Source organism: Temnothorax nylanderi, unplaced genomic scaffold (assembly GCF_030848795.1).
Source record: "Temnothorax nylanderi isolate EJ_2023f unplaced genomic scaffold, tnyl_v1.0 TNYL_tig0238_pilon, whole genome shotgun sequence".
Lineage (NCBI taxonomy): Eukaryota > Metazoa > Arthropoda > Insecta > Hymenoptera > Formicidae > Temnothorax > Temnothorax nylanderi.
In genome coordinates this window covers 96,880-111,574 of record NW_027249300.1, presented here as the reverse complement: position 1 = coordinate 111,574, position 14,695 = coordinate 96,880, and the positions used below count along the sequence as shown (strand labels likewise).

The window sequence follows — 14,695 nt, the reverse complement described above, 5'->3', positions numbered from 1 at the left end:
ATAGTCATTATTTTAAAAACAATAAAGTAACGCAATTTTTACATTTTCTCATAGTAAAAATTTTTATGTTACAAAGCAAAAACTTGTTGGATAAAAGTTAGTATTGCAAAGAAAAGTAGAAAATATATACCGAATAAATTTTTACTGTACACCGTAGTAAAAATTAACTCTTTCTACTTTAGAATATAGTTTGAGCATAGTTTGAGCAAAAGTTACTTTATTTATATGATAAAAAGCAGTATTGCCATAGTAAAAATTACATCGAAGTCATATAAACCTTTCAAATTCGGTAACTCGTTGTTAAAAACTCGAGGGAAAAGGGAAAGCGATAAGCATAGCTTGCAAGATCTTGTCGAATCGTTGAACGATTTTGTTGAATAAGTAAACGCGGCAGTCAGCTAGAAATGTAATATATGCCATTTGATTTTTAATCGTTTTTAACTTTAATTTGATTTATTAAATAAAATCTTCACCTTGTGCGTCCAAGTAGCGCTTTTAGGCGTTCTCATTATTCTCATTAACTTTATTACATATTTAATTTTAAAATATATTTAATATACTATATTGTGTTGATATACAAATCTTATTCGTATATCAACGGCGCTATCTAACGGCGTATATTAACGGACACAAGGTGAAGATTTTATTTAATGAATCAAATCAAAGTTAAAAACGGTTAAAAATCAAATGGCGTATATTACGCTTCTAGCTTTGACTGCCGCGTTTAATTATTCGATAAAATCGTTCATGCTCGACAAGATTAGTATTCATTGTATATCACTGTATTGTTGTTGCGTTGTTTTTAATATTTGCTAGTTAATAAATTTCAAGATTTTTGAACACCATAAAGATGTGTTATATACGAATATAAGAAAGAAAGAAGCACAGCAGAGTCAGAGAATCGCTGCTAGCGTGTTCGATCGTCGAAGTCAAGCAACGTCGGGCGGGCGCGGATACTAGTTGGATGGGTGACCGGCTGAGAGAGCGGATTTTCGGGTGCTATAGCCTAGCAGGGCCTAGCTGTTCGAAAAAGATCGGTAATATTCGTCCGTTAATTTTCAGACGGATATCTGTTTATTTTGATGGGAAAAAAACCTGAATTTTTCTCTCAGTGTACGAATTTTTACTATGGCAAATGATAAAACATGTTAGGTAAGTGTTAGTTTTAAATTTTACTATGTTGTACTATAATTTATTCTATAAAGTCATGATGGTCCACCGATAATATAAAAAATAGTAAAATGTAATTTAAAATTGTATTATAAATCAAATAAAATTTTCTCCGTGTATGTGTATCGTCAGAGGATTTTCTCGCAGGTTGATAATTATGGTTTTAAGACTGTATGAAAGTGAATTTTTTACAATTTACGTTTCTAAAGGCATCCCTTGTATCTGTTTTAGCTGATAACGCTCACCGAATGGAAACCAGCCATTCATTTGGACAATCGTTACAGACTGATGAGGCACGAACCGATGCTAGATGCCGACGGCAACGAGACTGATCAGATTGGAGAAGATTGTTAATCGAGACGAAATATAGAAAAGAGTAATCACGAATTTAATTGCCTCGAATTTAAATACGTGCAATTATTGTAATACCTACATTGTAACGATGCTAACAGCATTTAATAATGATGATAGGAGGGGGAGAGTTCCTTATAGGTCAATAAAATGAAATTTAACGTATTAAGGTGTCATTCGATGCGCGAATATTATTTGCAGAAAACGTCAATCGAACGCGGTGCCACGTGAGTCGTCGTCTCTTTGGCTACCGTCGAGTTTTGTTTATGAATCGATCCATCCCTACCCTTCGCCGCCCCGTTCCCTCCCCAAGCGGACGATATGATGCAAAAATACTGCATACCATTTCCAGAATACCACTATTACCGCTACAGGATTTTAGCGGCCGTTTGCGTTTAATCGGATAAAGCGTGTTTGGCGGATAACTGCGCGAATACTACTCCCCTGCGCATGCACGAGGATGTATGACATTTATATTAGTATTTAAAACTGACATATTTACATGCATAACATGATTTTTGTCTCGTATCCGCGCGACTCGCACGCCTGCGCGCGCATATACATATCCCGTAATGTCCCGTTTCCAGCTGCGCATTATATTTTAATGAAGATTCCTCAGTGAATCCGTACTCACTTCGTTTTGAAGCCAAAAGTGGAAATTGAGAATTTATCATCCGTGAAAAATGTATCATCCGCATAATGCGTCATCAGTTATCTCTCAAAAAGTAATGACGTTGCTCCTGGTATATGTATATTAGAGGAACGGTATGTATATTGATATCCGCTCCCTGATGGTCCTGTGCGCGATATTACAACCGCAGAGAGCGCCGAGAGAGCTAAGGAATAAGGTGCGAAGTACCGGAATCGGGTTCGAGAATCGGATCTCCGCTACGGTAACCGCCACGCGGTAATAGAAGCCTGGTGGTCTGTGCCCTGCGCCGGGCCAGGTGGTAGCTCTCGTGCAGATCCAGTCTCGCAGACCCTTTTCTGCTGCCCCACCCCTCTCTTGTACCCCATACGCGGCGGCCACGCGACAGCTGTTGATCGTCGTCTCGTAATAACGAGACCGTATACGCGCGCGTTAGACGACGAGGATCGGCACGGTCTCGCGATGCTGCATTAGACTGCAACATCGTCTAATGCGCGCGGGCGGGGTCAATTCGGCACCGGTTCGACTAACGGCTTAACCCTTCCCCGCCAGCCGTTCACCGCTCTCGATCTTCGCCGATACACTCGAGGTCTAAAGGAGAGGCCTGGAGGAGAAGCCGGTGTCGGCGCCATAGCGCGCGGTTCGCATCATCATCGGCCCAACACAAAGAGCCCATTCAACGACGTACAACGATCCTGCTCCGGGGACTGTAGGCCAACAGGGGCAACAGGCCGCTTGCTTGCCCGGTCTGTTCGCCTGTCTGCCTCCTGTCGCACAATACGGCCTTCGGCAGATGCGGTGGCGCGATGCGCGATCCGCTCGGCACGGAACTCGTTGCTCGCGTCGCGTTTTCTTTCGGGACACGTTTAACATGCGACGGAGAAGAACAGTTCGCGTTCACGTTTCAGACACAATAATAAGACGTAATAATATAATTGAGACGATTCGATAACAACATTGTAAACTCTTAATCTCCCAGCTATCTATAACATTTTCTCGAAATTATCGACCAATCAGAATAGAACCAGATAGAAGCGCAACCCAATTGCGATACGTTCTTCGGATTCGTCATCGCGTCTTCGCGTAAACTAAAGTAAAGTAACGATTGTAAATTAACGCGCGCACGCAGAGAGGGAGAGAACGAAAAGGACTAAACGATTAGTCACGCAAAGTTCTCAATTCTAGCTGAACAGAACTTTCCGAGATAATTTACTGTGGCGCAGCGCGTTCACTCGCAAATAATTGTAAGTTTGTAGAAAGCGAGAGCGGAAAAAGAACGCGAGACTCGGATGAAAAAGGTGCGCCCGAGAGCGAGAAAGTAGCCGATTTGGCTATGCAGTCTTAGACACGTTAGATGTGGTCGGTGTTCGCTTTCCAGCAACGGTGCTGGATAGAATCGCGATTGCGGTTGTGTTGCGCAAGTTACGTTCCACGAAGAAAAACGACAAATAGTCGGAAAAGCGCGTCTCGTAACGTATCGCGTAACACGATATTCGCTCAATTCCGCGCGTGAAATCGGCAGCATCTTGGCTCTGCTTTAACCCTTTGTAACTCATGTTATAAAAAATAAAAAATATGACAACTATTTTAAATTGATTTACAACAGATCAATTCATGATTTAGAATGTTGATGGAAACTTTGCCGGTTTGTAACAGTAATATCACCAGGAGTTACAAAGGGTTAATCGGCTGGCTTAACTTAATTATTTGATAAACTAACGTTAATCAGATCAACGTCGTTTCGTTCGACGTAGTTATGCGCAGGATATGAAAATGCATTCCTGTTTCCCCTTACTCGTACTCGGTGTACTCGATTCGATTTACAGTGATTCCACTCGGAGTCGTCGCGGTTTCGTCTGGCAGACACGATTAGGCACTTTCCGAAGTAACTGTACGTTTCCTGTACCGGAAGAGACCGAGCCAGCTGGTACACGCCAGCAGGTTACACGACGGTTTTCATGCTCGATTTCGGGGATCGGAGGACTTTCGTCGTTCGTATTCCAGGAATATTCGTAAATTTCATTTGGATTCGACAGTCTTCTCTCGACCGAACTATCGCGGCAGTCCTTACGTCTTTCTTTTCTTTTCCGTTGCGTGAAAATCTCTAAAAATTCTATGCAGCATTAATTAATTATTTAATAGCGTTACAAAAGACCTTTAATAGAATTATACACATACAAGATGCGAACAAAATCGTAGTAAGCAAGCGAGAACAAGGTGATTTTTCGAGCCAAAATAAGTTAAAATTGTAAAATAATTTTTTTTTGCACAAAAATTTGTTATCGAAACAAAATAAACAATTTTGAAAATCTATCAAATCTACGTGAACTTGACTGAGTCTCGACTGACAAATTTTGCTACACATTACTATTTCTGTTCTGTTACGTTTGTAGACATCGGCAACCATTTGTTACCTATCAGTCCTATTATCTCGATTAACTATGAGTTCCTGCCAACTTTTCGCAATGACAAGATACAACAATTGGGATCAGCAATATGCTGATATGATTCTTCCTTAGGAGTCTGTGGCGGTAATCGAAATCACCGATACCCTGATAGACGAATGATACAAAGAGTGGAGCAAATGCTCGTTCAAAGTGGCTCGTTTATTTCACTCTAAACTTAGCAGAAATTAATAGCTAAAACAGTCTATAGCAAGATCCGTTAGTCGAAACATAGTTAAGCGCACGTGTACTTGATACATCTTCAAAATCGTTTATTTCGAAAACAAATCCTCGTATGAAAAAAAATTATTCTACAATTTCAATTTATTTTAGCACGAAAAATCAATGTTCTCGCTTGTACTACGATTTCGCACGTACCCTATATAAATATAAAATATATATAGAACGAGATATCGTTAAATTTTAAGATTATACAAAATTATAGTGTTTTATGAGTAAAAATTATTAAATTGAATTTAGTAATCAGTAGACAGTATTAAATACGTTTTTATTTCGTGACTTACAAAAGTATAGGTAGAAACGATTCGCATTGGATCGCAATGCGACTGTATCATTACGATCGGGAAGAAAAACGACGGAGAACGGCTGGCGAAACGCGTCTCGGCAAGGCGATAAATCTATTTCGCATTCGTCATCTTTAAATAAAATGCATCTCGTGCCAGCGCGTATAGAAAGAAGTTTTGCACGTATCCCCAACGCGGTGAGAGAGCAGCTGTTCCCGCACACCTGGCAAAGATTTTGGAGCCCCTGGGACCACGGGTCGGCTATGCGGAATTCCTCCAGAACCCACCGCGGATTCTATATGTGCGCGCCGAGCTTTCAACAACGAATCGCGATATCATGCGATTCGTACGCGAATATGCAATATCCATATCTCGCCACTGATTGTTTGAAATGCATTAATCCGTGTTATTGAATACAACAAGTTAACGTATTGTTTCTGCGTTTATAGCGATAATTCGGTCAATACAATCGCCACGCCACGCCACGCCACGCCATTAGAATTCGTTGTATTGCTCGTTGCGTTCTTAATGAAGGCAGTCACTTGAAACTACGAAGAGTGTAACGCTAATTTCTACGAATGAAATTTAAATTCCATATCGCGTTGACTTTCTTGAAGATTATTTCCAATGGACTTGAATTCGTTACAAAGATCAATAGTTTGCACCGCGAACCGTGATGTAAGAGGAACGAGGAAGGATTCAGGAATTATTAACGTAGAGCATAAATAATACGCATTACTGCGGTAACTGAGAAGACCTCATAAACGGAAATCCGTAATTTCGATGTACTCGCGCGGACGTAATCCATACCGAAGTGAATAATTCAGCACAATTGGTAGTTAGGTATCAATGAGGAATCAGATTAACATTAATTATGGATAAAGCCAGATCGTGATCGGACTCACGAATATTCCTTAGCGACGATATTACCAAGACTTCCTACTTATATTCTTGAAGATTGCTTACCAAATTAAGACTGTCGACATTGATCCGCGGCAAAGAATAATTGTTGCTCATGCAAATATAAAACAAGAAATAAACTTGTCGATTAAAATCTAATCTAAAAAAAGACTAAATAAAATCGATAAGACATCTAGGTTTGATCGGATGAGTTATTATTTCTCATAAGTTATTAGATATCAATAATCGCGAAATGCAAAATTATTACATACGCTAGCGATCGCGTTGCACTGTAAAAAAGAACAGTAATACGTAAAATTGCACGAGCAACAAATGTAAAATATTGTACTGTTTAATTAATGTTATACTTATTATAATGGAAATACATTTCTATTATAAAAAATCAGATGAATTTTACGCTTGTTTATAATTTTACATACATACATGTCACATACCTTTTAAAGAGTATAGGCTTAGATTACAGAACTCTTTCTTTTATGTACAGTAGTAGTCTGTATTGGAGAAACAAAGTGAGATCTCATTATTCTAAAATATCGATTCTCGAAAAAAAAAAAAAAAGGGAAGAAAGAACGACCCAAGAGACGCTGAATAAAAGAGAAATCGGCGAGAAGCGGGGACCGTCGTATGTAGAATCGGACAGAGATGAGGAAAGAGACGAAAAGCAGAAAAAGAGAGAGAGGATAGAGACGGAGAGGTCGGCGCGCCGCGCGGAGAAGCAAATAAAGAAACAAAAATCGAGCGAGGTGAAGGAATGCTCGACCTTGGCGTCTCGTTCGCGAGGACTATGGCACCTTCTCAATCAGAGGCCAGATGAAATCGAGAGAGAGGGAGAGAGAGAAAATAGCGTTGCAACGGTTGCAGCCAATCTCATTGGCGCATTATGCCTTTCGATCATTAAGGCTCAATTTCGCTAACGACCTTTGGAATCAATCTTAATCATTTTACATTTACACAAATACACTTTTTCTTTCTCGCAACGTCAACGTCGCAACATATTTATAAAAAGCAATAGTAAACTTTCAAATCCGGCTCATTTGACGCTCGACAGTTATTACAAATTCGGTTAAGCTTGTGGTACCGTAATGTATCATTCATTTACATTTTATTGTTCATAAAGCGACGATTTCTTTTTATGTCACGGTACACGCGGTGAGTTAATTAAAGCCGGTTAACGCAACTGGACTAAATTCTAACGGGAGGAGCAATATGTTTACACGAGCAACCAGATGTTTTTCGGCATTATACGAGTCTCATAATCGCGAACCGCTGCCACCGAAACTGATGTAATTTCCGCGCGAATCCGGATTTCTCGATATCAAAAACGCAGAAATTTCGTCTCGCGCGCAGGCACAGCGAGAAAATTTACGCGATTTAACGCTGCCGATGCAAAATATCACGCGCGGCGCGGCGCGGCGCGTGGGAAGCGATCGCGAGCGGCGGGCGAGACGCGTGACGAAATACAGAACGTAACGCGACGCGTATTTATGTGCGTGCACGCGTCGCTTTTAACCGCTCGTATACGCGTCGTATTCGCTCCGCGAACTAATCTCTCTCGCGCGCAAGTGGGACGCAGGGAAAAACGCGTCGCCTCATAAATCATTCGGCGTACGCGAAACGATATCGGGCGAAATCGCGCTACGCGCGCGGCCTCCCCCCTTCCTGCCCCTTCGCCCGGTTTCGCTCGTTAAAACGGGACGTTTTGCAGACAGGACAAATGCATCGCGTGGAAGCTCGAGAGGGAAAAAGGAGCGAAAGGTGGTTCCGTGGCCAAAAACTGGCTTTCAGCGGTGGCCTGACTTTTCTCAAAGAACAACCAACCGCAATTCCCGCTTCGCCCCTTCGCCGTTATGCACATTTGCCGTTACGAATCAAAAAACGGAGCTCCAGCCGACGCGAAGGCGCCATTGTCGTTAGCGATTTCAAGGGTGCAATTCAGGAAGAAATAAGAAAGAGAAGGGGAAGGAATCGTACACACATTAACGTCATTCAGTTGAAAAAGGTGCGTTTGCCAAGTGATTTTCGATAATCAGAATGACAATTCCGATTACTAGATAACTTGCCAACCTCGCTATTGCCGACATTAATACTATTAATTATATGTTGCCAAGGATAAATTAATAATTCCTCATACATCCTTTATTCGATACGTTTAATCCGGGTCGCTTCGTACCATTCCGCGTTATTAAAATTCGATCGCGTGCTTCGCGAAGAACAAAAAAAAAGATACTTATTTGTCAATTTCCCCGAGTAAACAAGAATGCGAGAAACGCGAGGGAATTTTGCAGTACGAAATAGTGCTCGTCACGTGATTGCATAATATCGATCGCGAAGCTGCTCCGAGTACAAGATTGTGGAACGTTGTGTGTGCAGGTTGCCGAGCAAGCCGTCGAGTAACTCGATGCTCGGCAAAAGTAACCCCATCGAGTCACGTTTCCAAGTGGTATTACGCAAGAGGCAATGTCGTCGTCATGACAGCTTTATGATCGATAAAACGGATTCGATCAAATAAGAATCCCGGCTATGTCGGCCACGACATGTTTCGCTAAACTTGACTGTCAGTCGAATTTCAACTGGTCCAGTCGAGTAATTTTCCCCATCTGGATTCTCCTTTTACAAGGAATTATCAACGCCAGTCAAGTAGAAATGACGAGAGAGAGAGAGAGAAACTTCGCTGAATAACGATAAATCCCTCAATAGTTGTTAATCGATCACCGTGAGTCACAGTTGAAGACATTCGTCTCGAAACGTACACTAGCTCGATGAAAAAAAAAAGAAAATCTGATGTTGTGCGCGTGCACTGACGCGAGGTAAGCTAAATTAACGGTTTGCGCAACGTACTATTATTTCTACATGTCGTACATAGTTATTTCTATGTCATGCAGGTTAACCTTGCAAGGTCTAAAGTTATTTTTGCATTTCAAAGTCGGAAGCGTATCTCGTAAGGCGAAGATACACTCTCGGCAATTCCAGTATTTCTATTTTCAATATTTCACTCTCGTGTCGATTTAAATAATGGTAATGAATCAATTAACATATCGCGCAGAGAGATATCCGCGCGGAATATTTCATCAAGATATTGCGTCAAATTTTGCGTAACCGCATTTTCCGCGTTATTCGCTAGAATCGTACCACGCGTCGTTAATGAACGACAAAATAGTTTTAGCGGCTCGGCGATTCGCTTCCAACATTTTACCGACCGCCCGTTACAACTCCAATTAGGCAGGTGTCCTATGACTAAAATGCAATCAGAAATTAACCGCGTGATTGTAACGTTATATGTAACGTCGACATATAATAGCCGATTAAACGGCAAAATCTCATATGTTACAGTTTCGCACCTTTATACATCACCGTAATTTTGCGTGCACGTAACGCATCGCATAATACGTTACGATTCCTCCACGTTAACGTTTAGCCAGGAATAATTCTAATTCACGGTTCAGTATCGCACAAATAAACGTAATAAAATTTAATAAAGCTTAACGTTCATGCAGTTTAACACATCTACTTATAATCCAATTTACTTGAAACGAACTACGACTAAGAAAAAAGACAAATAGCACTGTTTTCAATCTGCGCAGGGATCTTATAGATCGCAAAAAAAAAAAGAAAAAAAGGAATAAGAGAGACAGAGAAAGAGAGAGAGAAGCAATCAACAGGAAAAACGAGGAGCTACGAAAGTAGAAGCGAAACTCGGGAAGATGAGGGAGATGCGAGAAAGGAATATAGGGAGGAAGAGAAGCCCGGACGGTGTTGCGCGTCCGATCAAGGTCTGTGTCATTGGAAACCGACGAGAATCGATTCTCCCGTCTGTTTTCCGTCTTTCTTTCTTTTTTTGCACGGTAAATTCTGTATCGAGAACAGTCGAGATATCGCGTTGTTTCGTCGGGGAGTGCCGGGACTCCCCGACGCTCGAACGCTCGTAGACGTCGAGTAAAAGTTATCGAGACGAGACCGCGATCCTTTGTTCCGCGAAAGACGGAGCAAGAACGCGAGGCGCTCGTTTTCGCATTCAATTTCGACAATACGCACGGAATATAAATCACGCGAACGCACGAAACCCGAGCGGCGATGAAACGCGAAGCGAATCCACCTCGTGAAACTATGTGGATTTTCGATATCGCTGTATCGCTCACTCCGGACAATCCACGCGTAAAAAAGACGTCCGCGTTACACGATATATAAAAAAAATAACCTATATTTTTGTAAACTAAAAGACACCAATACTATTGCGTTCAGCGTTCGCTTCATTTGGAATCATCTGCGTGTAAATAAGGGCCATTCTACAATACGTCGCAAACGATGGCAACTGCTAGTTGAAAAGTGTTATTTCTATGTTGTCAATTGCGGTTGTCAAAATGTCAAAAGAGAGTTGGCAAACTTTTCAACTTTTTTGACGACAGTAACTGGCAATCGGCAATCAGAAGTAACACTTTTCAACTAGCAGTTGCCATCGTTTGCGACGTATTGTAGAACCGGCTTAAGACTTCACGTTACTTTTGCATGTAAACATACCGTTTATTAGTTACATTCTTCTGCGATATCATATAAGATTTCGAAAGAATACGTTTCAGCAGTCATATAACGTCATAACAAGCTGATAGTGAAGAGATAAAAGAGACGAGGAAGCTGCCTACCTGAGTTAACTCACCGAAAATCGGTAGAGAGAAGTTATGTGTACCTAAGATATATCTAATGCCCGACAGACTCAGCGGTCGTTTCTCACCGAGGGACGAACCTACCTAGGGTAAGTTATTGACGGATCATCCGCACGATTGACGCGGAACCGTCAAGATTTTCCGTGCATCACTGGATATTCCGCGTCTTGTTTTGACGTTGCCATGACGACCCGATCTCGCGGTGGATGGGAGAGAGAAAGAGAGAAGCAGACGAAGGAGTTGCCGACCTAAGCTAACCTAATCTAACCTAACATGATCGTGACAGCTCGTCGCGTCGTCTCGTGTTCTCTGCCCCCCCCACCACGGCGCGATATCCCGTTGCCAGGACAACGTAGAAAGCTTTTCAACGAAAAGAAGCGAGCGCGAAGAAGAGAGAAGGCGCGATCGCCGACGCCGCCGCCGCCGCCGTTTGTATGTGGCGTCCTTCCCTCAGTTCCCTCTCTAGCCTTTTTTCTCCCCCGACACACAGAGAGATCGGCGTGACGACTGACGCGACGGTTTGATCCCCGTCCCCCGTCGAATCGATTTAAACACGATTTTTCGTCCACGAGGCACGATTCCGCGACGAGGCGTCGGCGTGAAAGCGACCGGAAAAGCGACCAGATGATCGCGCGGGAAAGGAAGGAGAGAGAGAGAGAAGAAGAAACCGAGAAACGGTCGAATGTTTGCGAGATAAAGGAGACAGAAAGAAGCAAGCGTAGAGCGTATTTGGAGTGTCGTGTAAATACGTCTTCCGTTAATAAACTAACGTCTTCTCGATGGAGAATCAGCGCATATTGGTAAAAATTATTTCTGTCTATCGATTAACGTCTCGACGCAACGAACGCGAGGAACAGGTGACAACAGGCAGAAGCGTTTTTAGTAGGTGTCAATCTTGCGACGATCTCTGATAACTCGTTTGACATCAATGTTAATCTCAAACGTAACGTTACATTTGCCATAATAATGTTCGGAACTTAATACTTTCCTAACTGGTCAAACAACGGAGTCTCTCCTGAGACGTTCCTGTTTAGTAACGGGACATATTTACGATGTTTAACGTACCTCTCTTGAAGGAAATACGGTTTAACGAAATACGCCGAGCGGATACGTACACAAAGCGGACGATCGGAGCAGCGCCGAGAGCGTGACAGCCTAACAAAAACAAACCGAGGGAAGGTCGAGAGGGACTTCGAGGAAAACGCACGCGGCAAGCAGCTACGTGCTACGTTTCGCTTTTGAGATTTACAACGTGGCTCGTTCGTTGCTTCCTCACGAAATGCCATCGCTCTTCCTCACCTGAATCACAATCGGGCTGCTCTCGAGACGACCCCGGCCCGCGGCTGGCGCGGCCGGCGCGCTCGGCCGGCTGCGGAGTGCGGCGTGGAGCGGTCCGAGCCGTCCGAGCGGTCCATTCCGGTTTTGGAACAAAATAGAAACGCGCGTCGCCGGGATGCGGATGTTTCCCACGGTCGGGAAAAATAAAGATCCGCCCTCGGAAAATCGCGTTTCGCGGAAGCGGAGGAGAACCGATGGGCTTTTTGGGAATCGAAACTCAATCGAGGAACCGTCCAACGAACGTCCGCGGCGCGCGGTCCTCCGATGGGAGAGCAAAAACGCAGGCGGATATTTTTACGGCGGCGGAAAACTATCGCCCGCGTCCGAAAAGTATCCACGCGGGAAAAAGAAACGTCGAGAAGGCGATTCGTGGGCGAGATCGCGCTTTTAGGGTGAATTCCGGAGCGGAACACGGTAGAGAGAAGAGCTTGGGTCATCTTACCCCATTGCCGGGAAGGTCGCGTAGGAGAACATTCTCGTTCACTTCCAGGATCCCGACGTCGCCGGCTCCCTCGCTCGCGTCGCCTCGCCTCGTTCTCGGTCTCACCCACTTTTTCTCCCTCGTTCCTCCCACCCTCAGCTGCCGTCTCGAGAGAGGGCGATCGGCCGCGAAACAGGCACAGGCACACAAGTTCAAGGTCGCGGTAGATTAAGGCAGGCAGGTATGAACGTCCGTGTCCGCGTTCGGCGTTAGGTTAGAAGCGCGCGCACGGAGGAACACCGGTTCGCGCCGATCTCTCGGCGTTTACCATCGGCGAGAGAGGCCGAGAGGCGTCGAGAGACTCGAGACAAAGGATCGCGTGGCGCGGCGCGGCGCGGCGCGGCGACGCACAAAGAACAACCGGCGTGTTACGTGCCGCGGGGGCTTCCGCCGGCTCGCGCCGGTGGCGTCCCGGTCCTCTGAAGTCTTTTGACGATTTTTAGGTTAGCGGCCGACCGCGGTCGACCGACCGGCCAGAGACGGGAACGACGGAGTCGATGCGCGCGGTCTCGCGGTTTCGCGTCTCTCGCGACGGGCCTCGCGCACTCCGAACGAAGCGCAGCGATGTGTGGCAGCTGTGTGTACGCGCTCCGCTCCAGTCGTCTACACGCCGCGATGGTGGGGCGCCAACTGCGGACTGCGGGGACGGGTGGGGATGGGGGTCTGGGGATCGGCCGGCTGAAGGGATCCCAGACGAGGTAGGGGTAGGTTAGGTTGGGACGCGAGGGGAATGCCAGCGCACCCTTACGCGCCGCGGCAGCCGCGCGTACTACGTACGAGCGCCACGTGTGTATGTGTGGTGTCTGGTGCGTGTGCACGTGTGTGCATGCGCGCCGCGCCGGCCGCCGCGCCGCGCCGTGCTGCGTGCTGCGTGCAAACGGAGTAGAATGTAGAATGTGTGCCGATGCGATATACCGCCGGCCTCCGCGTCGCGCCGGTTCGCAGTTTCGCTGCTCTGCCCTTCGCTTTGGTAAAAGACTGGCGCATGGCGTGCCGTCCGTGCGGCCGTGCGCGGCGCGGGCGCCCAAGGAGTCCTCAGGCCTCGCAGCGGTGCTCAACCGTCCATTTTCGGCCTCTGTCATAATTTCGGAGGATTTCTTACGAAAAGGCCTCCCGAGCAGAGCGATCGGGGGGCTGATCCTCGAGATCTGAAAATTGATCATCTAAAACCTAAAACCATCGCTCAGCTTTCCCGCCCCCCTCCCCCCTCGGTTATTTGAAATTTAAACTTCCGACGATATCCCGTGAATTAAACCGTCCAGGATATCATTCGCCCACCTTCGCAATTTTATCTCGCGTAACTCGTGTGTTTTTACATAAGCGCGAAATGTTTGCGACACTCCTGCGTAAATGCACGAAGATGTATTTCATAATATTTGCTAATTAATAGCAGACTTCGATTAACCGGAGCGACTGCACCTGCCCTCTTCCCCCCTTCTGCCTGCTCGGTTACGTAGTAGAAAATTGATAGTAGATAAAATCTCCGATGCCGCACCTAGAGCGTAATCAATTTTACAATATCGAACGTATAATTAGACCGAGGCGGATGTACAGGGTGTCCCATAGTTATTCCGGAATTGTATTTTCCGACAGTTGACGATATTGCGGGCTCATTCGCGCGATTCAGTGCCGTTTTAAAAATGTTAGGCTCCCAATTTACGACAAATTCGCTCAAGTTATTTCCTTTGGATTCACATTTGCAGCTGACAGTCTTCGCGAGGGAACGACACGAGAAAATTGCCGCCTCGGTATTGTTGCAAATCCGGTCATGTGCGTGCGGACACAAAGGAACGTGGGCCCGACGAAGAAACCAGTATGGAGACCATAAAGCGAAAGGATATTGCAGCCCGACGCCATTGGTTATGCAATAACCGCGATTACACGTTCCGCACAATATGTGTTAAGCAAACATGGGAAATGTAATTTGAATGAAATATTATATGTGCCCTGTTAAATCGAGGTATGCGAGAAGCGTCGAATTAACACGTGTTTCTCGATGTTTCTCGACGCGAAACTTTTTATTTTATATACAGATGATTCGAGAATTGCTCCTACCCGGTCAATTTGTAGTTCTGCGATGGTAAAAGTGTATTTATGATGTAAATTATGAAATTATGGCTCGAATTACGATACTCGACGAGTAAACGGTCGACTCGTCG

General features: G+C 44.8%; 2 protein-coding genes across 7 annotated transcripts in view; one reads left to right on the top strand and one right to left on the bottom strand.

Annotated features, from left to right (window-relative positions):
- Nucleotides 1–1,686, top strand: part of LOC139779719 (uncharacterized) — a 28,011-nt gene extending 26,325 nt beyond the window's left edge. The window contains exon 3 of the mRNA XM_071718184.1: nt 1,402–1,686. Within this exon, the coding sequence (XP_071574285.1) occupies nt 1,402–1,524 (123 nt within the window). The 3' untranslated portion in view covers nt 1,525–1,686. The remainder of the gene's footprint in view (nt 1–1,401) is intronic.
- Nucleotides 1–14,695, bottom strand: part of Msi (RNA-binding protein musashi) — a 129,005-nt gene that overhangs the window by 49,978 nt on the left and 64,332 nt on the right. Inside the window, exon 1 of one of the 6 annotated variants that reach the window (XM_071718171.1) lies at nt 12,498–13,180. The exons of the other annotated variants lie outside the window; for them this stretch is intronic. Coding sequence (XP_071574272.1) covers nt 12,498–12,529 — 32 coding nt within the window. The 5' untranslated portion in view covers nt 12,530–13,180. Of the gene's footprint in view, nt 1–12,497; nt 13,181–14,695 lie in introns of those variants that run through there. 6 annotated transcript variants of the gene reach the window in all.